The sequence below is a fragment of the Trifolium pratense genome, linkage group LG4 (assembly GCF_020283565.1).
Source record: "Trifolium pratense cultivar HEN17-A07 linkage group LG4, ARS_RC_1.1, whole genome shotgun sequence".
NCBI lineage: Eukaryota > Viridiplantae > Streptophyta > Magnoliopsida > Fabales > Fabaceae > Trifolium > Trifolium pratense.
In genome coordinates this window covers 10,361,154-10,382,474 of record NC_060062.1, presented here as the reverse complement: position 1 = coordinate 10,382,474, position 21,321 = coordinate 10,361,154, and the positions used below count along the sequence as shown (strand labels likewise).

The following is a 21,321-nucleotide window of genomic DNA, read 5'->3' as shown; positions in this document are numbered from 1 at the left end:
ATGTCCTTTCATACCACCTCCTATCCATCATCACTAGAGATGAACACCGGCTTAGAATTAGACCTATTTACAAGGTTGTTTCTCTTATTCATCTTTTTTACCCTCTTCGTCCGAGTTTGTTACGTTTTTTTTTCCATGCAAAGTGATGATCATATTCATCTCATTTCTAATCACAATGTGACACCAATACAACATCAAGAAGAAAAAAAACCCGTGATCGGGCTCCCTAGAAACATCATCAACTCTTACGACACATTCACTTTCGACAAAAACAAAATTGCCACAATTAATAATGATTATGATACCACTTGTTCCATATGCATTTCGGATTATAAGGAATTGGAAATTTTGAAGATTATGCCGCAATGTCGCCACTTTTTTCATCAAAGTTGTGTTGATACATGGTTGGAGGTTAATGCTTCGTGCCCAATCTGTAGGAATTCGCTATTACAAGCTAGTAATGATGAACCAAACTTAGAATCCGTCTAAATTAATCATCCCAATATTGAAGCAGGAAAATAATATTTTCTTTTTCTTTTGTGGTGCAACTTCTTTTGGTTTCTCTTTTGTAATTTAGCTAGTATTATTGTTAATTATTGAGTAGAGGGATTTGAAAGAACTATGAAAGTTGGCTGTTAGGGTTGAAGATATAATTGGTCTGTTTTTAGCAAAAGCAAAGAAGAGCATTTGAAATTTATCCTCCTGAATAAACAGGTGGTCATTTGTTTTTATGTTGTGTTCTTTGTTATTGTTTTATATATATATTTTTTTTTTGTTTCGGCAATGTCAATTGTAACCATGCATTTAAAATTACTTTTCTACGTCTAGGGTGATCAAATATAAGTTGTTGCGCCTAATGGCTTGTTTGAGCATTGGAAATGTATTAGAGGGATTCTCATATTCAGATTGGTGTGGTGATCTTGTGGATAAAAGGAGCACAACTGGTTATGTGTTCAAATTTCTCAATGCACCAATCTCATTGTGTTCCAAAAAGCAACTAGTAATAGCCCTCTCATCCCGAGGCCGAATACATTGCTTGTGCCTATGCTGCTTGCCGAGGAATTTGGCTAGAATCATTACTGAAGGATATCAAAATGGAGATGATTGAGCCTATACAGCTTTATGTAGACAACATATCTGTAATTAATCTAGCAAGGAATCATGTCTCTCATGGTAGAAGTAAACACATAGAGGCAAGATTTCACTTCATCAGAGACCAAGTGAACAAAAGGAAGATCGAGCTATCTCACCGTCCAACTGAGATGCAAGAAGCTGATATATTGACCAAGGCTTTGAAGCATGACAGGTTCAAGGAGCTAGTTCAGTATGTTGAAGCCAACTGTGGTTACTTGTTAATGAAGCAACTTCTATATAAGTGTTGTACGCAATTTTGATTTTCTTAATGCAATCACACAATTTACCTTTTTCTTAATGCAATCACACAATATTTTTAAAAGTGAGATTATTTTTTATAAAGAAAATTATTTTTTTTCCTAAAAAAAGCTACAACAAACTCCCTCAGAATTGCTATGTCTTGATGAACTTTATTTGATATGTAAAAATTGCCATAATAGCAAATGGCTTGTGAAATGTGAAATAAAAGTGTCAACGAATTTTTATGCTTGATTTCTTTGTATGAACGATTAATTGTGCGCCTTAGATCTTAAATAATTTTTTAAACTGAAATTTAATTGTGAGTAGAAATGTTTAAATTGATTAGTTGAATTTTAGTATGTGAAGAATTGTATGTGTTAAGAATTCTACATACTTCCGCATTTTGTTCCGATTTTCATGCCTCTGAGACATTTCCCATGCACAAAGCCCCAAGCTGCAAACACGAGATAGCAGTTCTCAATTAACCCTTTCACGCGACCTTGCACGTGCTATGTGCAAGGAAAGATTCATGTGCGCACGAAGATAGCAGTTCCCGATTAACTCCAAATTTCCTGAGTGATAGAGGTCTCGTGTGTGAGAGCTTTCTCGTTGCTTGCGCGAAGCTACAATTGTTTTAAGAAACCATGTCTTTCTTAGATTCTACTTCACCCTCATGTGTACCCTCTTGAGCAATTCTAGTTAATCGACCTTAGTAAACCTAACGTGTTATGTTATAATAAGTGTAAGATAAGTGACCACAAGCCTTCGAGAGTTTTCCATAATTCTAGTTTAGTTTAGTGATCGTAGTAAACCTTGGGGGTATTAATTAATAATAAGTCTGTGGCTAAAAATATAAATATCATGAAAAGTAATATTTCTGAGTAATAAGTCAATGCCTAATTTGATTAGGGGTCAAATTAGAATATTGAAAACTTGATATAAAAAAAAATATATATTGAAAACTAAGAAATAACCCTAAGGTTATTTATAGGGCTAGACTCTTGTATCGTGTGTTTCGTTCCCGTACAAAATAGCACCGCTCTTTGTTTTATACTATTTAGACTCTTGTATTGAATTTGTTTTGTGGCAATTCCCTTTCGGTTTATGATATATGCTGGTATTCTTGCATTTGTTTTCGGTTTAAATTTCTCTTTCCATTATTGTTTTTCAGTATCAATATATGGTTTAGGTTTTGGTTATCTTTGTGCATCGTTTTAATATTGCTCATATTTTTGGTTGATGTATGTGATCCGCTGCCGTCACTTTACACTGCAGCATCGATAATCAGTTTTTTGCGTGATTAAACCAAATTGACGTAGTTTTTTATCCTTATTATGTCTATGTCTTAAGATTTATTTATCATATACTAAATGAGTTTTGTTGAATTGTGCAACGTAAACCTATATTGAGACCTGGTTAACTGCCATTACGTGAGACAAATTGCTATTTGTTGTCATGCTTCAGTTTCTTATATTTTCATATTCACGGTAGTTTGATTATGATTCATCCATAATGAATTATGGTTTTTGATTGGAATGAAGTTTTATATTAGTTTGTTATGCTAGAGTAATCTTTAACTTATAGGGAACTTAGTTTCAACTTCAGCCTTATAATTTTTTTTTTTTCAATTAGCCTAATGGTGTGTGATAATTATAAGGTTCCACATATGGATAGTAAATCAATCCAAAGAGGGTTTATTATTCGACATGTTTTTTATTTTGATGGTGCCCTAGGTATCTTGAGATGGGTTATGTCTTTATTTGAACAAATTGATAATTCGGTTTTCTTTTATGCGAGTATATTTAAATGTATAATTAGTTTTTTTTGTTTTTTTCCAGCTACAATTGCTTCAATATATGCTAATGTAAATTCAGTTCCGGTCCTTAATGGGGCAAATTTCAATGACCGAGAAGAGAACATAGAAATTGTTCTTGGCAGCATGGATCTTGACCTTGCATTAAGAAAGGAGCAACCTGCTTCTCCTACGGAATCTACTACCTTTGAACAGAGGAAAGATTATGAGAAGTGGAATCGCTCCAATCGCATGTGTCTCATGATCATTCATGAGGTCTTTAGAGGTACTATATCAGAAGAAAGAACTAATGTCCAAGATTTACTTGCTGAGATTGAAAAGCGCTATAAGAAAAGCGATAAGGCGGAAACAAGTACTCGCTTCAGAACTTGATTTCCATGAAGTATCAAGGCAAAAGGAAATATAAGGGAATACATTATGAGCATGTCAAACATTGTTTCAAAATTTAAGGCACACAAAATGAAATGGTCACATTAAGAGACTGTTTCTCCTTCGGACAGTTATAAGAGCTAATTTCATGTTGTGTGCCTTAAGTTTTGAAACAATGTTTGACATGTGCTCATAATATATTCCTTATATTTCCTTTGCCTTGATACTTCATGGAAATCAAGTTCTGAAGAAGAGTACTTGTTTTTGCCTTATCGCTTTTCTATCTCAGCAAGGAAATCTTTGACATTAGTTTTCTTCCGATACAGTGCCTCTAAAGACTTCAGGAATGCTGCGCTTAATGATCATGAGACACATGCGATTTTGGAGCGGTCCCACTTCTCATAATCTTTCCTCTGTTCAGAGGTAGTAGATTCTGTAGATTCTGTAGGAGAAGCATGTTGCTCCTTTCTTAATGCAAGGTCAAGATCCATGCAGCCAAGAACAATTTCTATCTTCTCTTTCCAGTCGTTGAAATTTGCCCTAAGGACCGGAACCGAATTTAGATTAGCATATATTGAAGCAATTGTAGCTGAAAAGAACAAAACGAAATTAAACATTTAAATACACTTGCATAAAAGAAAATTGAATTATCAATTTGTTCAAATAAAGACAAGATACGTAGCGCACTAGGATAAACTTTCTTAATTCTTTTGTTGAGTTGATTCTCAACTTCAGGATAATTCTTTTCTTAAATTCTAACACATGTGTATAATTACATATGTGACTAGTGGGAGATTGTTAGAATTTTTGGGTTACAATTGTAATATTACATGTGTTAGGATCATTATATAATTAGCCAAAGCTGTAGTGGTCTAATTAATAATAAGTCTGTGGCTAAAAACATAAATATTTTGAAAGGTAATATTACTGTGTAGATGCTACAAGTCAATATCTAATTTGATGAGGGACCAAATTAGAATATTAAAAACTAAGAAATAACCCTAAGGTTATTTATAGGGGTTATGTTCCCCATTTGTAGACACGTCAAAATGGCTCATCAAAAAAATTCTCTCTTCATCCCCATCAAAGGAGATTCAAGGAGCCAGACCCGGTAACCTTCAACCATTTCCAATGGCAAATTCAGGTACGCTTCTGTTTTTTATTATAATATTTCTTAATGATTAACATGATATGAATCAACTTTATTTTTTAACAAGATTTGAGAAACTCTGAGGATGTAGTAAGGATTAGAAGGTGATGAACAATACTATGAAGTGGAGACTAAGCAGAAGCAGACATGCGGGTGCGACCCTTGCTTGATAAATATTACGCCATTGTTTTTAGTGAGCCTAAGGATGTTGGAGTAATTTGTGAATGGACCAAGTTTAATGTTGTGGCTTAAGTGTAGACAAAATGTATAAAGAACCAAATTAGTGTGTTATATGTGGTAAGAATGTATCATATGATTGTGTTAGATTATGTTAGTGACAAATGAGACGTTGATCTTTAGATTAGGAGTGGCCCTATAATGTTATGTTTTAGCATTACCAATAAGTGGCGTACCCTTGAATGTGTCCAGCGCATTACCTAGTTGTGTTAATCTTTATGTGGATCATAAGGCTTTGTAAATGCATTTTATACCGATAGGAGTTAAGTTTGGCCATTGGTGAATATTTGAACCATTGAGGAGAGTAATATTATTATTTGAAGATGTATGTTATAGCTTGGAAGAAAGTGGTGTTTATTAAGAAAGGGTTTCTTTGGGGTGATAGAGGGAGGAAAGTATAGATTGTTAGACCTCTTGTTGGCTACAAATTTCAGAGACAAAATTTAGTTAACAAGAGGAGAAACGCAACACTCCAATATTCATCTTAGAGTTCCTAGAGTTTTGGTGAAGGATGTGGAGGCCTTAAGTGTGTAGAATTACCCTTAAGAGCATTAGGATTAATAATTAAGAGTTTATTTGATCCCTAGATAATCCTTTGGAGAATTCTATTTTCTTCTTCTGTCGCGTGAGTGACTCAAATTATTGTCCACACACGATCAATGTATTTCTATTCATGTAAGCGACTTGAGTCAATTTGAAGAAGAAATTTTACTATATAATTCTCATTCATTTTGTAAGGACGACTATTATTTAATGTGCAGTAAAACAATCTATCAGTTCATTTGTCTTCTGCACTAAAGCTGATATGTTAACCAAGGCAGAAGTACTATATACTTTTCATTAATTTTGTAAAGACAGTTTTTTGTTTTGATAGAATTGCCGTGAATCCCTGTATTGAATCGAAAATACAATCAGAAACCAAGGATACATTCATGAAAACACTATATCTTACTTGATCAAGATCAGCATGAACAACTATGTTCATAGGCTGCAGTAGTTTCATGTTCCGGTACACTGCAAATCTGTATTCAATGCAACTGTGTATTCCTCACCACAAGCACATTTTACCACTTGACAGATATCCTGTAAAATCAGAGGCATATATCCATAAATGCAAAGAAATTTTTTAAGAGAAAACTAAAACGCGTGTGTCAGTTTTACATAAGATAGAAAATCTTAATTAAATATTGCCACTTGATTATTTCTATTTGATGTCTGCATTGGAATACATGTTATAACTTAAGGTATAACTATTTTGTTGATTACTACTACTTAAGTCCCTTGTAAAATTTACCAGTGGAGTAAACATGCTTTACCTTGAATTTGTTAACCTGTTTCTCCATAGACTGCAAGTATTCAGTTTCTCCAGCTTTGTCTGACAAAAGAGCATTATATTCCTCTTCAAGTGCAGTTATATCAGCTGCTTTTAGCTCTGGCTGGCTCATTCATTGGAACGAATAATTAAATAAGTTCTTCTGCAAAATCACTTCTTAAAAGCTACGAAATAATTGATTGTTATCAATTAAGAAAAAAGAAAGAAGCTTACCTATCCAAGATAGTGCAAATAAGTATATAGAAAAACAAATAATATAAATAATTTTGCACAATAACCAACCTTAAACTCATTTTCTCTGCACTTGACATCCTCAATAGCGAGTTTTATCTAAAATGAAAAACAAATAATAGTAAGAAGCAAAGAAAGTATAAAAACCATATTAGCATAATATAAACCAAATTCAAATGATCCCATTCTGATGTTTTCCAAATCCAAATTATATGGCTATAGAAGTCACATATTTGCTAACAGTAGCACTATAGACTTTCCACCTCATAATTATTTTTTGACCCAGTCTTTGGATCCCTCATAATGCAAAAATGTTGATTTTCAAAACCACCAATAGCAACTTTATCAAAGGGAAATATGGTTGCATCAGATTAACTTCGTGAAAGCTTAAAAATTGGCAAGTGCAAAAATAAAATTGCCAACCTTTAAAAGTAATAAGGACATTTCATTTGTGAAGAACTTATCGAAAATTAGAATAAAACACTAATTAAATTGAATGAATAACAATTATAAACTAGGAGGAAGCAAAAAATGGAGGAAACAGAACGTTAGGTTGAAGAACCTGCTCTGTTTGTTTCTCTCATTCGATGTACTAATGGAAGAGCATTTGAGAAAATGTGTCGATGTATCAATGAAATTTGAACACTACATGCCTAAAAGTTCAGCATATTAAACTCTAGAGCAGTGAAGACAATTATTTTAGATGTTCAAAATAGTCTGTTTTCATTTCGAATGCACCGTTCAACCTAGATCATGGTAAATAGGACGCGAGATGCAGACATTCCAGCATGTATTATCGAAAATACAGATGGCATGACAAAACAAAGTAAATAAACAACCAAAAACTTGAGTAATGAATAATTGACGGTCAAAAAGGGATGCAGGTAAGTGCCTTGTTGATGTCCATGAGAACCTTGGATTTCAGAACAAGAATCTCATCATGCCTTGCTTTAGCTGAATCCAAGTTGGTGATTAAGTTTTTCTTTGCATCACTCCCCTGTCATACAAAGATAAATTACCAGATTCCAACTCCGTGCAGCACACATTGATGAAAAAGGTAATATACCAGCTTATCTATGACACGGTTATCATCAGCATCAGTCCTCCCTGCAAGTTAGGTTTAAGATAGGAAACTTCAGATATCAGTTTAGTTTCAATAAACGGCTTTCAATCATAAAATGCTTGTAAGCTGTAACCCGAACCTTCAGAATATAAAACAACAAAAAGATGGACTTTCAATTAAGTGTTCACCCATACCTTCAGATTCACTTCTTGGCCCGTAAACTTTATCCATGACCTGCATAAATTCAACATATAAGCGACTAGCAGAGACTTATCAAGAAAACAGGTAAATCAGACCTGACAATCGGAGAACTTTTTTTTCTTCTTTTTCTATTCTATCTTCCAGTCAATAATTTATCATACACAATTGTAATATTTTAGACGAGGAACTGAAATTGGCGATCCTACTATTAAAATCCACTTTCTATTAAGTTGCTACCAATAGATTTTAATATTAGGATCGGCCAAAATAAGCATCTGCACCTAGGGGTGTGCAAAAAATCCAAGTAACCTTAACCAAATCATTAACCAAACCATATTCAAAATTAATAACCAAATCCATTTTAAAAAAAAACCAAACCAATCCAATACAAAAAAACCAATTCTAAACCCTATCCAATTTTTTATAATTGGTTTAAAATTGGTTTTTAAATTGAGGCCCAATAAGAAAAAAGCCCAATAGTTTTTTTTAAAAAAAAAAAAAATTTCCAAATTCAATTAATTATATAATTTAATAAATAAATAATTAATAAGGTGGTGGAGGATTTGGTCAACGCGGCGGTCAACGCCGGACCACCGGCGGCCGGCACGGCGGAGCTCCGGCGGCGGACGGTGGCGACCGGCGATTTTCCGGCGGCGACCGGCGACCGGCGCGGTGGTGACGGCGGCGCTCCGGCGGCCGACCACCGTCAACCACCCTTTAATATTTAATTATTTTTTATTTAACAAAATTTATTTATTTTAAAAATAATTATAAAAAACAGATTTTTGATGATTTTTTTTTTAAAAAAAATCTATATTTTAATTATTTTGGGCTTAAAAAAATCTGTTTTTTTGAGCTTAGTTTGAAATTTGTTGGGCTTAGAAAAAAAACTCTTATGAATTCATTATAAACCAATAATTCATAAAATTAAAGAAAAATTATGTTTTTTCTATAAACAATAATTATTAAATATGTTCTTTTAATCAATTAAACAAAAAAAAATATTGGCTTAATTATTGTAAAAAAAAAAGTTTAAATATATAGGAATTAAAAGTTATAATAATGCATTTTTAAAAAAAAATAAAAAATAAAATAAAATTTAAGATGAATCGATTATAAATAAGTAACCTATTTTTTATTATAAACCGGTTATAAATTGGTTCCGAACCAATTATAAACCATATCCAAATTAGTTTTGCAAAATAACCAATTTTTCATTAAAATGGTTTTGGATATAAACCAAAACCATAAATATGGTTTGGTGTGGTGTGGTTTTTAAACCATGCACACCCCTATCTGCACCTCATGTGAAATCCTTTCACACATGATAAAAAATTCAAAGAAATGATTTCAGACTGAAATGTTGTCATAAACCGCCAAACTGGGTTTAGTGAGAAAAGCTTTCTACATGTAGACTGTACGGGGTTATAGACTGCTAAGTCATAGTTAAATTCTCCTCTCATTTTCTTTACACACTTCCAATGTGGAACTACTTTCATATGTTGTTTTGAAAGCCAAGACTTAAGGCTACTGCCAATAGTCAATGCGGGACTATTCTTTATTGTATTTTTTTATTCAAATACTTGAATTCTATTATTCTGAATTGTTGGACTTTGTTTTTCTTTAATTTCATAATTGTCAAATTGTTAATCAAATTAGTAATTAGTAATTAGTAATTCCTTTATAAACAACATAATAAATACTAGCAAAAAATATTTCAAGATTCTTATTTTTGTTTTTAAATACTCAAGTAATAATAACTCTCCAAAGGTAACCAATTATGTCCATTTATAAGTAATAACAAACAATAGAAGCAAACCTGTTGCTTCTGGAATTTGGCACTCATGTCCTCTGCAACCTTGCTGTAGTAGGCTCTGAAAATGAAAATCAAGTTAGATGGATAACCATGAAATGTACAAGACAATTCACTCAACATCCTCATTTACCTCCTCTCTGATAGTTTGGCATATAACCCAACTTTCTCTTGCCGAATAAGCTCCGTAGTCTATCAGAAGAAAAAGTCATGAACAACAACATCCAAAACCCAGAACAAGGCATCATATTTTTTTCTCACCTAGCTTTTCTTATCTTTTATTTCGTCATTAACAAGGCACACATCAAAACAAGAAATAAGCTCCAAATTTTTCATGATCAAACCTAAACCCCGATAAAAAAAAATTCAAACAACCAAATCGACTTAATTTGAAAGTCAAATTCGAAGACACAACATTTACTTAATTTTTTAAAATGTATATTTTTGCAGTTATAAATGTATGTACTCCAAGTTAATGTGTGTAGTGTAATCGTACATGACTTTACAATTTACATGCAAGTTTATTGGAACTTATCTCATGTCCATGACTTTACATTTGTGTCAATAGTTGATAAAACTTATAAAATTAGCTTATTATATGCTCACAAGCAATTTTTAGTCCCAATCTAGCTTATGGAAACAGCCAGGTCCGCATCGAATTCTACTTTCACATTAAGAATGTAAATAGGTTTTCAGTATGTATGTCAAAGCACAAATAACTTCCAAATCTAAGTGTTTATGATATAAACTCTTATATAACAACTGCTTATGTTTTGCTCAAATGCCAAAACAATAACTGAATATATCATGCATTCCAATAGAAGAGGTACCATCGATTACAACAGAAAAAACAAAAAACCAAGTTCAGTTATAAAAAATTAGATTCACCATTGCTTCAATTTCACATTGCATATGGAAATAACTTTAACAAGATCAAAGGACACAATCATTTTTACCTGTGTAAGTCTAGACGTATCAGACTCCAATGAGGCAATCTTTTTCTGGTTTTCCAATATTTTCGAGCATATCTCAACCTTAGACTTATTCATCTTGTCCGTATCTTCAACCACTTGTGCAATTTCAGATTTCGCTGCTTATAATAAATTAACAATAATTTTTTTTAATCAGAAATATAATTTGTATATATATTGAAGATAATTACACATGAATGAAATGCAAACAAGCAACAAGCTATGCCGCTAAACCTTTTTGGATGGCAAAACCAATCCTCTTAAAAACTACATCTAGAAACCTAGGCGACACAACAATAATGAGAATTTTAAAAAAGTATGAGATTGCAAATTTATGGAAAATTACTATCTGAGATTCCAATTCCATACATTTACAAAATTTTGATTGTTTCACTTCTTAGTCTACAGACATTGTTCGGATGGGTGAAAATGACATTAAAACATATCGCAGATCCGAAGGAAAACTAATTGCTGCATAAGATAGTGAGAAAATTTGATGTATAAGATTCTAAATCTACAAATACTACAGCAATTCTGATTGTTTCAGTTCTTAGACTATAAACATTGTTTGGATCGACGAAAATGACATTAAAACGCAACACGAATTCGAAGGAAAACAAAACCGATGCATATGATAGTGAAAATATATGATGTATGAGATTCCAAATCTACCAAATACTATAGCAATTTCGATTGTTTCACATCTTAGACTGTCCGAATCAATGAAAGTGACATTAATTAAAACAATGCGAATTTGAAGGAAAACTAAACCGCTGTATATAACAGTGAGAAATTTTGATGTATTAGATTACAAATATATAGTTCATATAGAACTTAACAACAATCGCAAAGTGAATTTAAAGGAAAACAGAACCGTTTCATATAATAGTGAGAAATTATGATGAATGAGATTCGAATTCCAAATCTACGATATATAGTTCAAATACAACATAATTAGCAAATTTTGATTGTTAATTTCACTTCTTAAACTATAAACAGTGATTGAATCGATGAAATAACAAGAAAATTTGAACGCGAATTTGAACTTGACCTAAATCGATGTCGTTTTCCAAAGTACGAATGTTCGTCATCTGCATTTGTTCTTCTGCAGAAATCTTTGCAGCTTGATCCTCCGCATCTGAAATCGGTTTGAATTTTGGAATTCAGATTGATGTAAAAAGTGTGAAGAGATTTGAGATTTGGAAGGTACCGTTCATGTGAGAGCGTAACGTTTTCATGTACTGCAAATATTCATCCATCTTCTTCTTCTTCGCTCGTAGTATCAGTGATTCGTTTCTCTGTTTGAAATGTTGATATGAAAAGGAATTTTGGAGGGAAAGGGTATTTATAGATCCTGTGTTAGCTACCGTTTCCCTTTGGGGTCAATTTTTGATAAAAAAAAAAATAAAATAGCGATAAGCTAGTTTATAAATTATAACGGATGAATTTATAACAGATAGCGAATAAGCTAGCCGATTGAATTTGTAGTTTTTGGTAAAATTAGCGGTTGAGTGGGGTAAAATTAGCCGAAATGACATAAAAAAGATATGTTTAATTAATATTTAATTTTTTCAAGTAAGATGATAGGGGTAAAATTGGAATAAAATATGATAAGATATAAGCTCATAAACTACTTGAAATAACGTTTGAAAAATAAACTATAAGCTAGTAAAATAAACTATAACCTTTTTTTTTTAAAACTGTTACCAAATAGAGCTTATAAGTTATAAGCTATATCTCTGTCAAAAATAAATTTATAAGCTATATATAAGCTCAATATTTGACCTTAGCAAACAAAGCCTATATATCACTTTCAAGAGGAGTAAACTTAACTAAAACTTTTCACAAAAAAAAAAAAGAAAAAACTTAACTAAAACTGACACCAATCATGATTTTAGTTCCGATGGTAGAAATATATAGGCAGAAATTGAAGTTAAACTCATATACTCAACTTATTCACCTTAAGTTTTTAACTAACTAACATTAATGTACCAACTAATTTCTTCTTCAAAAGAAATGTACCAACTAATTCTAAGTAAGGGAGTGTTAAGAAAAAAAAAAAAAAAACACCAAATTGAACTGAAAAAAAATTGAGTAATAGTTCGCGAATAGAATTGTACCAGTTTGATTTGGTATAGTTTAATTAGTGAATTATTAATCCGGTTCAGTTTAATAGCTCGCTTCTTTGTTGATAAAAATAGACATTTTTTAACAATTCGGTTCGATTTATTTGTAAAACAGTTTGATTCAGTTTGGATCGTAATAGTTCAGTTTTTGCTATACACTAAACCATAAACACCCCCCTACAAGTTAGACTTATGTTTGCACAATGCACAAATTGGTTTCTACCATTAAATAAAAAAATCACACAATTAAATTAAATGAGATACAATATGACATGATTTCAGTGGTGTAAAACACGTGTTCATGGTGCAAGAAAATTTTATGTGCACATTAGTGAGAGTCATGTTTTAGTGTTTTGTCTAATGTGGACAAGTAAATTAATCTTAAATCATAAAATCAACAAGTCTCATTACATTTCATTTGATTTAATAGTGAAAAATAAGTTTTTACATGATACAAAACATGTTTCACATAGACTTGGTTATAGTATTTGAGTAATTGAATGTATTAAATTTACAAAAACATCATCAAGGAATGTCTTATTTTAGTCATTTCAATCATAAAAATGTGTTTCATGTTAGGTAATTAGATAATCTAATATATTTGTTAGATTATTCCTAACACAACTGATATCAATCTCTTTTAACTCACGGTTGTATTCGAGAATAAATATTCTCATGTGTAACTTTTACATCAGAAAATAAAATATGATTTCTCACTTATATCAAATTCATTATATCTAAATTTCACTTATATTTCTCTTTTATTATATTTTTTGAATGGTGAGAGCTTGCACCTTACACTCTCATCATGTTAAAATTGCAAATAATATTTCCCAGTCAAGATTTTCGAAATAATCTTATAAATTATAAACGTCAAATATTTGAATTGGAAAGAACCTTTGTCCATTCCAATTCTGAGTTTACTCTTTCTGTATTAACTTAAAACTAAAATAAATACCCAAAAGTGCAAAAATGCATTACATTTCCTGAATCCAAGCAAAGCATTCCCAGCATTGCCACAAAGTATTTCAAACAACTACTTTTATTGTAGAGCTCATCTCTTGGTTTTATCAAGAACTTCAATAAATCTCTTTGGAACTCCATATTGTTCCACCAAATGCCTCCCCAGGTCGTCAATGACTCCACCTTGAACCAGAACCTCTTGCCCTTTCTTACCTGCAGAGTGCAAACAAATATTTCCAAATTTTAGTGACAATATAATAAACACATCATTTCATCAGTTGCAACTAGAGAATCAAACTTTATCAGTTGCAACTAGAGAATCATCAGACCATTCAAACAAAATATTCAATGAAATAAGCAATTGCTCTTGGTTCACTACATCCTAACACAGTGTTATATTAATGCAAAGAAGGGTCAGATAGCGTGAAAGACTTTAAAGACTAAATATTAAAAAAATATTAAGGTCTGTGTTTGATTTCAGGAAATAGTTTAGGTTTCATGTTTTCACTTTTAACTACAAAAATTGCCACATTGTTTATACTATGTTTCTGAAATATTTGTACAGAAAACGTTTTTTTAAGTGAGATGGAAATGTGGAGTATTAGTTATGAAGAAAAGTAAACAAGCAGAGGGATGATTATCCCTTCTACTCCACATAGCTCAGCTCTTTCGGAGAATAGACTATTCCAGGCCTCTAACAGAATGATCCTTCTCAACAAAACCGCTACACCCTAAACCCCATATAACCATTGTTACCAAAATCGCAGTAGAATCGTGAAATCCCACGAATCTGCTCACCCTAAACGATCTGAATCCTGAGTAGAATCCAGAATCAAAGCAAAATCCCAGTAAAATCGCAGAATCACATATATCCAGTAAAACCGCGCGATTCTGTATGGATTCTACCGATTTTGGTATTATTTTTGTTGTGATTTTTGAATGGGTAAAAGATGACCCGGTTTGAGGTTTTTCCGACCCTGTTTATTAAAATAAGGAAAATGTTGTACATAGCGAATAGAGACTTCGTGAAAATATAGCAAACCTACAAATGCTGCATAAATTTACAATTATCCTCCCATGTTTTCCACTGAGAGGGGTGTTGAAACTTTGACTACCAATTAAAAAGCAACATGTGTTGTTTGGTGAAGTTCGTGATGCTATGCCTTCGCTGCATATAGCACTACTCTTTTATATTTGTTTTAACTTTGAGATTTGGTTGTTTTATATTTGTTTCAAGATTTCAAACTTTGAGTAGTTGCACTTTATAATACATATTTAATATAATGAGTAGAATCCTTCGATTTCGGTTGCGATTTTGCGACTTTCCCCTTTCGATTCTACAAAATTAATTGAGTAGAATCCATCGATTTTGGTTGCGATTTTAGGTTTTGTGATCTTACTATCCTCTTTCAATTTAAAGCAAACTTGCAATTCTGACAACCTTGCATATAACAGAAAATCAGTTCACGCACTCTCTCCCCTCTTCTCTCTCTCTGCCATCTCATCACTGTCCTTTTTCTTATTTTTCCTAATATACAGTCTCCACTCTTTGGGCCTACCCTGCTCATAGCCCAACTCCCCATCTAAGGGCATGTCACTTTTACATGCATGTAAGTAGGATCCTTGGGTTTTCTTCAGTTACATTCATTCATAAGGAAATTGATACATTTTAATCAAAATGCATATGCAGTAGCCTCTCTATCTATGTACTTTTTTTAAAAAAAACTTGGTATCCGGCCTTAGGACCGACTAATCCAAGGGGACCAATCCCACGGCCCACTTGCGGGGGGGCCCATTTAAAGCCAGAGTTTTTTTTGCTCTGTATGGACTTAGCCCACCTAAATTGGCACCAGGGGGAATCGAACCTGAGAGCTTGAGAGGAGCATACTCCAAGGACCCAAGCCAACACCACTAGACCAACCCCAAGTGGGTTTCTCTATCTATGTACTTAAAAAGAGGACAACAGAGTTGCTGCACTTACTGCTTATGAATCTAAAAATGTTCTTAAATTAAAATGTCGTGCAACTACAACTAGTCTAGTGTCACTAAATACAGAAGAAGAAAAATCCAATACAGCCTATCACACTGTCAGTACAAAAACTGAGAAATCAAATGTCATGCGTGCAACTGGGACTAGTCTTGGCGCAATTAATGCAGATAAAATCAGACACAACCACATGTGATTGAATTTAACCGAAGGAAAGAAGCATCTAAACAAACATCTGATAGAAAATCCCACATTCCTTGATGATAACATCATTACAGAATCAGTGGGAAAAGAAACATAATAAGCTTTCGACAAAAAATAAAATAAAAATCATAACAAGCACAAACAAAATATAAAACATCCAATTTAAATATGGTTAAGAAATACCTGGTAGTTCTCCAACAGTGGTACTGCAAGCAAATTTCTTCTGAAGTTCTGATGCTAATGCTTCACCATCTATAAGAAATGATTCCATACCAGATAGTTTGGTTACCTTCTTGTTGCCTTGCCGTCTTTCTGTCATTATTTGAATTGTTTTAAGTGCACCTTTACGAACTACAGATTCATTCCCTCTTGTCACAACATGGTGAGGTTGCATTCGGTTCACAAATGTTTGCCCTATATCTTTCTTGTGAATTTCAGTAGGATAAGTAGTTCCTTTTTTAATAGCCCCCTTGAACAGTGCATCACATAACGTTGCATCTAGAATCACAAGGGATTTATTTGTTGGTTTCACAAGATTTTCTTTTTCAACATATGCGAAGACAATATCAGTGGCTTCAGAAGCAGTATAAAGTTTCCCTGTATCAGCTCCAACAGATGAAAATATGGGATTGACATGTACGCTTGGCTTGTAGATTTCAGCTACTTCAAGAGTTTTGGACGAACGAGTTTCATTGACAGATTGGACACTGGACTGGTCAGGTTTCTCCACTGGCCTTTTTTCAGGCTTAAAGGATGAATAATCAGCATGTTTTCGGTTAACTGAAAATAGCACGACTTCTTTTTTATGCTTATCTTCTTTCACTGATATCTGTTCAAAACGCAAATCTACATTAAAAAATATGCCTGAAATGGCATTGCAAATAAGTTCAACACAAGAAGCTTTACTAGCAGATGATAAAAAAGAAATTTAAAAAGTCAATAAGTTTTGCTCACAACTTACAAACAAAAAAGAACATGTATTTTAAACCTATTTTTATCCTTCATTTCTCATATGACAAGTTTAAAACTCCCTCTCATTCCCGAATCAATTCCCACCCACTCCCTCTCATCTTGAGCGAGTACTTTTCAATATTTTCCATCCTATCCTCTAACATAGTGAATCGGGAATCAAGATGGAATTCATTTATGGCCAAATAGATACACATAAGAGATTCGTATCAATTGAGTTCAATTTAGCATCAAATCGAGATACAACTTGCGTGTACCGTAAGATACTAAAAACCATGCAATTTACTATTCTACTTTCCTAGTAAAATAGCAGATGACATACCAAGCCAGAGGAAGCTTTTGCTTGTAACCACTTAGATAGCTTCTTGTGAGACGACTTCTTGATGTCTAAAGTTATTCCTGAAGGCCTACATGGCAATACATGGTTTGACCTACAATGCACAAAAACAAATATTTATATTAGTGGACGTAAATTTGAACTTTTAGTTCAGCACTCATCACTAACTAAAAGTGTATGTGCAATACAATCTGAAACGAATTTAAGTGAAAAAAAAATGCTAAATACATTTATGCACAGTAGCAGTCACTGAATGTACTATGCAGCAAGTATTCTTACTTATATCATCACATGTCAATAATTTCCTTTTACATGATACTGTTTTATAGACAAAAGTCTAACAGATACACCGAAGACATTTTTGAAATTACTAAATAAAAAGTACAGCTTTGTATTTTTCTCATCATGTATAAGTATAACTGCTAAACTTTCTATTAAAATACTTTAATTTCTAAATTCCTTAATTAACATGTGTCCTAAAACACGCATTAGCCAAAAACCTTTATTATATTCAATGGTAATAGTTTTCTACTTTTCTTAAAATACCAACACTTTCAGCACTTAACTAAACACTTTTCAAATGACAATTTAATGTTTAACTTGGTCAGCCAAGATCCAAAAGAGAGGGATAGAGGGAGATTTAGTCCTACCATAGAGTGCTTCCAGGAATTGGAAGGTCTTTATTATCCTTCAATGTTGTATGCAGTGCTTGCAAAAGGCACTTATCTAACAGCAAATCTACATCTGAAGTTGATAAAGTATGTTGGTCATTTGGTTCATTAGGAGAGTCATTATCAGGTAACTTCAAATCAACCACACCAGCAGTTATTTCATCTGCCGTAATTTCATGATTGTTTGGTGTTGTCAATGCATGGCTGGAGTCAGATGGTAATTCATTTACATCCGATGATCCCTCCGCTTCATCACTTTTCGTGTTGTCCTGTTGGTCAATTGATGTCTCACATGCGGCCTCAGTCAAATCACCATCATGAGAAGGTGGCGATAATAAAGAAGGATGGCCAAACACAACATCTTCCAAAAACCCTGCATTAGGCACATAACGGCCTTCAACCGATTCCCTACAAATCCAATCAAATAGTAAAAATTAATAACTTGAATTTCTGAAAAAATTGTTAACATTCACTAAAGGAACAGGAACATAAGAACATTGTTATCGATAGCATACGGCGGACCATGGAGGAAAGCCAAAAATCCTCCATTTTAAACCGCCATATTGTTGTAAAAAAATATGATACTGCCATCTGCCATGGCTGATATTTGACAACATTGTTCATGAAACAATCAGGATCTAATAATACTTACCATAGCAAATCACGATAATAATGAGTTATTCTCAATGCCTTTCCACGCAATCCAGCTTTCAATGCTTCGGCACTGCTCATTGTGGTACTCCCAACCTTGACAAGAACAAATGCAAATTTAACAGATACTTCCAGCTTTCAAGCATCAATTTTTACAGCAAACAATCAATGTAAATAATTATTACCGCAATAGGAGCAGGATTTTCGGGTACTTTAACCGCCCATGTTTCCCCGGCCGCAAATGATGGAAGACCTTCAGGAGGCACAAGTATACCAGGGAACATCAAGTCAGCTCCACCTATAACATACCGGGAAACCTCGCCGCCCTTGAGTATGAAAGCTGGCAGCAAATCAGGCACCATCCAGAGAGCATAAACTGCAACGATACCATTTGAATATACAAATTCAGTGCTTGATAACCGATCTATCTCTTTATTCTATAAAAAAAAAAAAATTAATCCCCCTGTTAACACTATTACAGATGGAGGAGTTAGTTGCATTTGGTTATGAATCTTATGATAATTAGAGTTCATTACTTCCTAGTAGCCATAGTCAGTTGTATATATAGACTGTAGATATAAACCGCATTTTAACTATCATGTTAACTATGTGGATACAGAGAGAAATGAGAAATTCTTTCATTACCGAGCAAGAAGAATGACTTGGGTAAATGGAGGTTTACATCTACATCTATATGCACAACTAACTCTAGTTGGAGTTAACTAACTCCTAGTCCTACATCTGTAATAAACACGTGGCACAATTTCACACATTTTTTCCCACCAGTGCAATCTCGCACGGGATCATTATACATATAAATGAATACCACTCATTTTTATTTCCAAAAATAAGAAAATACAAAAGCCAAACCTACCTGTTGGGAAAATATCCGAACCGCGGCCATCAATGTCGAAAAACACAGGAAAACCTCCCTCCACAGCATACACATGAACTCTGGTTTGAAACTTGGCCACTGTTATCTCTGCCTGGCATTAATGCATTATATTAATAATTTTAATGTTAATATATTGAAGTTAGTTGATTAGCATTGATTAATTAATACAGAACATGAATGAAAACTCAAGATCTATGTAGCACTTCGGGGTTTGAACCCCGGATTCCACACTTCTCCACATTCCACATTTAAATGTGTGAGAGTCTAGCCACTAGGCTACTTGACCAAAAAAAAAAAATTAATACAGAACATGAAAACTCAAGATCTATGCAACACTGATAAACATTCAAGCACTTTGAAAACACTTCCTTAAAAGCTAGCTATCAAGATAGAATGATCAATCAAGTTACTTAAATGTCCAGAGAACAATTTGAAATGGAAATCAAGAAAAAATATCTGGTCATAAAAACAGAAAAGCATGAATTGCGAAAGAAGTTTTTTCGGTTAAAACGCCGTGCGACTCGGGGGACATAAGACTTCTTGATCAAGCGAAAAAGATTGGAGTATCACATATTAATCGATGTGGGACTTGAACACCCCATAATACCCAGGCAGCTATCACACCAACACGTCAGATTGAAAGTGTGTCGGGTGTCCAACACATGTCAATGCACGAAACCAACACGACAACAACATACATGGTTATATTCAATCACTTTCATTTTCTTAAACTTTTACCATCGTCTTCATGTCTTTGTCGTCTCCAGTGTTTGTGTCCCACAACACCGACACAAGTAGTTACTCTCAATCACGTAAATATATATATTCTTGTCTCTAAATGTGTGACGTGTCGTTGCCATAGTCCCCGAATGTATCAAATTTACCAACACATCTCTAACTGTCTCTTTTGTTAGTAATTTTATGAATCAAATTGACCAATAGAATAAACATCAGAGAACTAAGGTAACTAATGAAGTACACATTCGAGAACCGAAATGACTAATCAAACACACATTTAGGGTTCATTTGATCTGATAAAAAAAATAAGAAAATGAACTAGACAACTCAGTTGTATTGTGTTTGATTTCAAAACTATTTTTGCTACCGAACAAAATTGAAATTGTTGTCCATCACCAAACCACAGAACAACTTTTTATCCTAATTACAAGTTGTCTAAAATACTAAAACAACATTTTGTCCACCAAAAAATTGTTCAATGCTTTAAAAGTTTGTCATGTGTTTTTCTCCTCTGCAAAGGATTCGAACCCTGACTCTTGCATAATATATGCGATATCGCTACCAAGTGAGCTAAGCTCATCGGGACACCTAGGTTTTTATTTAATTTTAGTACATTGATGATTGAAATGTTGTGACAACACTTACTTGATTCCCTACCACATTTAAGGACGAAAATCAGTATTTATTTGATTTAATCCATATTATTATTATTATCTGAAACAATTATTGGTATTTTATTGACAGGTGAATTAGGTTGCATAATAAAATATGGAAATTTGAATATTAGAAAAAAATGATGATATGATACCTTAGGAGGAAGTAAAGTGTCTAGGTCAGAATCAGAAGCTGTTGGGAATTTTTGTTTAACGGTTCGTTTGAGCTTCTTTCTGTCGGCACCGGATAGTCTCTGTTGAGACTTAGCTTCCACCGCCTTCTTGAACATCTTCGATTTTCAGTGTGAAGAAGAGTGAACAAGTATTATAAGGTTCGATCAAAACGCAATAGATGATGATGGCAGGAAAGTTTTGGTATACCTATTTTGTTTGGGTTTATATATGTACGAGGAATATTGCCAATGCGTGCGTTTAGTCCCTCCCGAGTATTACTAGAAAATTCTAGATGTAAGTGAATTTGCAAGATAGTGTGTTCAGCTCTAATAAAAAAATAAATAATTGTGACTTGTCGTTGATTTGATGATTTTTTCTTTTTACTACAAGCATCGCTC

General features: G+C 33.2%; 2 protein-coding genes across 2 annotated transcripts; both read right to left on the bottom strand.

The window, feature by feature from the left end:
* Positions 1-5,706: 5,706 nt before the first annotated feature.
* On the bottom strand, positions 5,707-11,929 carry LOC123923160. Its single transcript, XM_045975828.1, has 11 exons — positions 11,766-11,929; positions 11,607-11,693; positions 10,541-10,674; positions 9,718-9,776; positions 9,591-9,645; positions 7,765-7,804; positions 7,574-7,614; positions 7,400-7,504; positions 6,559-6,606; positions 6,260-6,379; positions 5,707-6,026 (listed from the first exon to the last, which is right to left on the bottom strand). The coding sequence occupies exons 1-11, from the start codon at positions 11,812-11,814 to the stop codon at positions 5,943-5,945; spliced, it is 822 nt and encodes a 273-aa protein (XP_045831784.1). The 5' UTR covers positions 11,815-11,929; the 3' UTR covers positions 5,707-5,942.
* A 1,595-nt stretch (positions 11,930-13,524) lies between these two features.
* LOC123923689 (eukaryotic translation initiation factor 2D) lies at positions 13,525-21,229 on the bottom strand. Its single transcript, XM_045976404.1, has 9 exons — positions 21,131-21,229; positions 20,905-21,053; positions 19,338-19,449; positions 18,649-18,839; positions 18,465-18,559; positions 17,792-18,220; positions 17,127-17,235; positions 16,019-16,664; positions 13,525-13,857 (listed from the first exon to the last, which is right to left on the bottom strand). The coding sequence occupies exons 2-9, from the start codon at positions 21,037-21,039 to the stop codon at positions 13,736-13,738; spliced, it is 1,839 nt and encodes a 612-aa protein (XP_045832360.1). The 5' UTR covers positions 21,040-21,053; positions 21,131-21,229; the 3' UTR covers positions 13,525-13,735.
* Positions 21,230-21,321: the final 92 nt, after the last annotated feature.

What these genes read in the sequence shown, in the direction of transcription:
- LOC123923160 (XM_045975828.1), bottom strand. Translation starts at nt 11,814, where the DNA reads ATGGATGAATATTTGCAGTACATGAAAACGTTACGCTCTCACATGAAC. An exon ending in GTTACGCTCTCACATGAACG is followed by an intron (nt 11,694 to 11,765) that starts GTACCTTCCAAA and finishes AACCGATTTCAG; the next exon opens with ATGCGGAGGATCAAGCTGCA. An exon ending in GCAGAGAAAATGAGTTTAAG is followed by an intron (nt 6,380 to 6,558) that starts GTTGGTTATTGT and finishes TGAATGAGCCAG; the next exon opens with CCAGAGCTAAAAGCAGCTGA.
- LOC123923689 (XM_045976404.1), bottom strand. Translation starts at nt 21,039, where the DNA reads ATGTTCAAGAAGGCGGTGGAAGCTAAGTCTCAACAGAGACTATCCGGT. An exon ending in ACACTTTACTTCCTCCTAAG is followed by an intron (nt 19,450 to 20,904) that starts GTATCATATCAT and finishes CATTAATGCCAG; the next exon opens with GCAGAGATAACAGTGGCCAA. An exon ending in AAAATCCTGCTCCTATTGCG is followed by an intron (nt 18,560 to 18,648) that starts GTAATAATTATT and finishes GTTCTTGTCAAG; the next exon opens with GTTGGGAGTACCACAATGAG.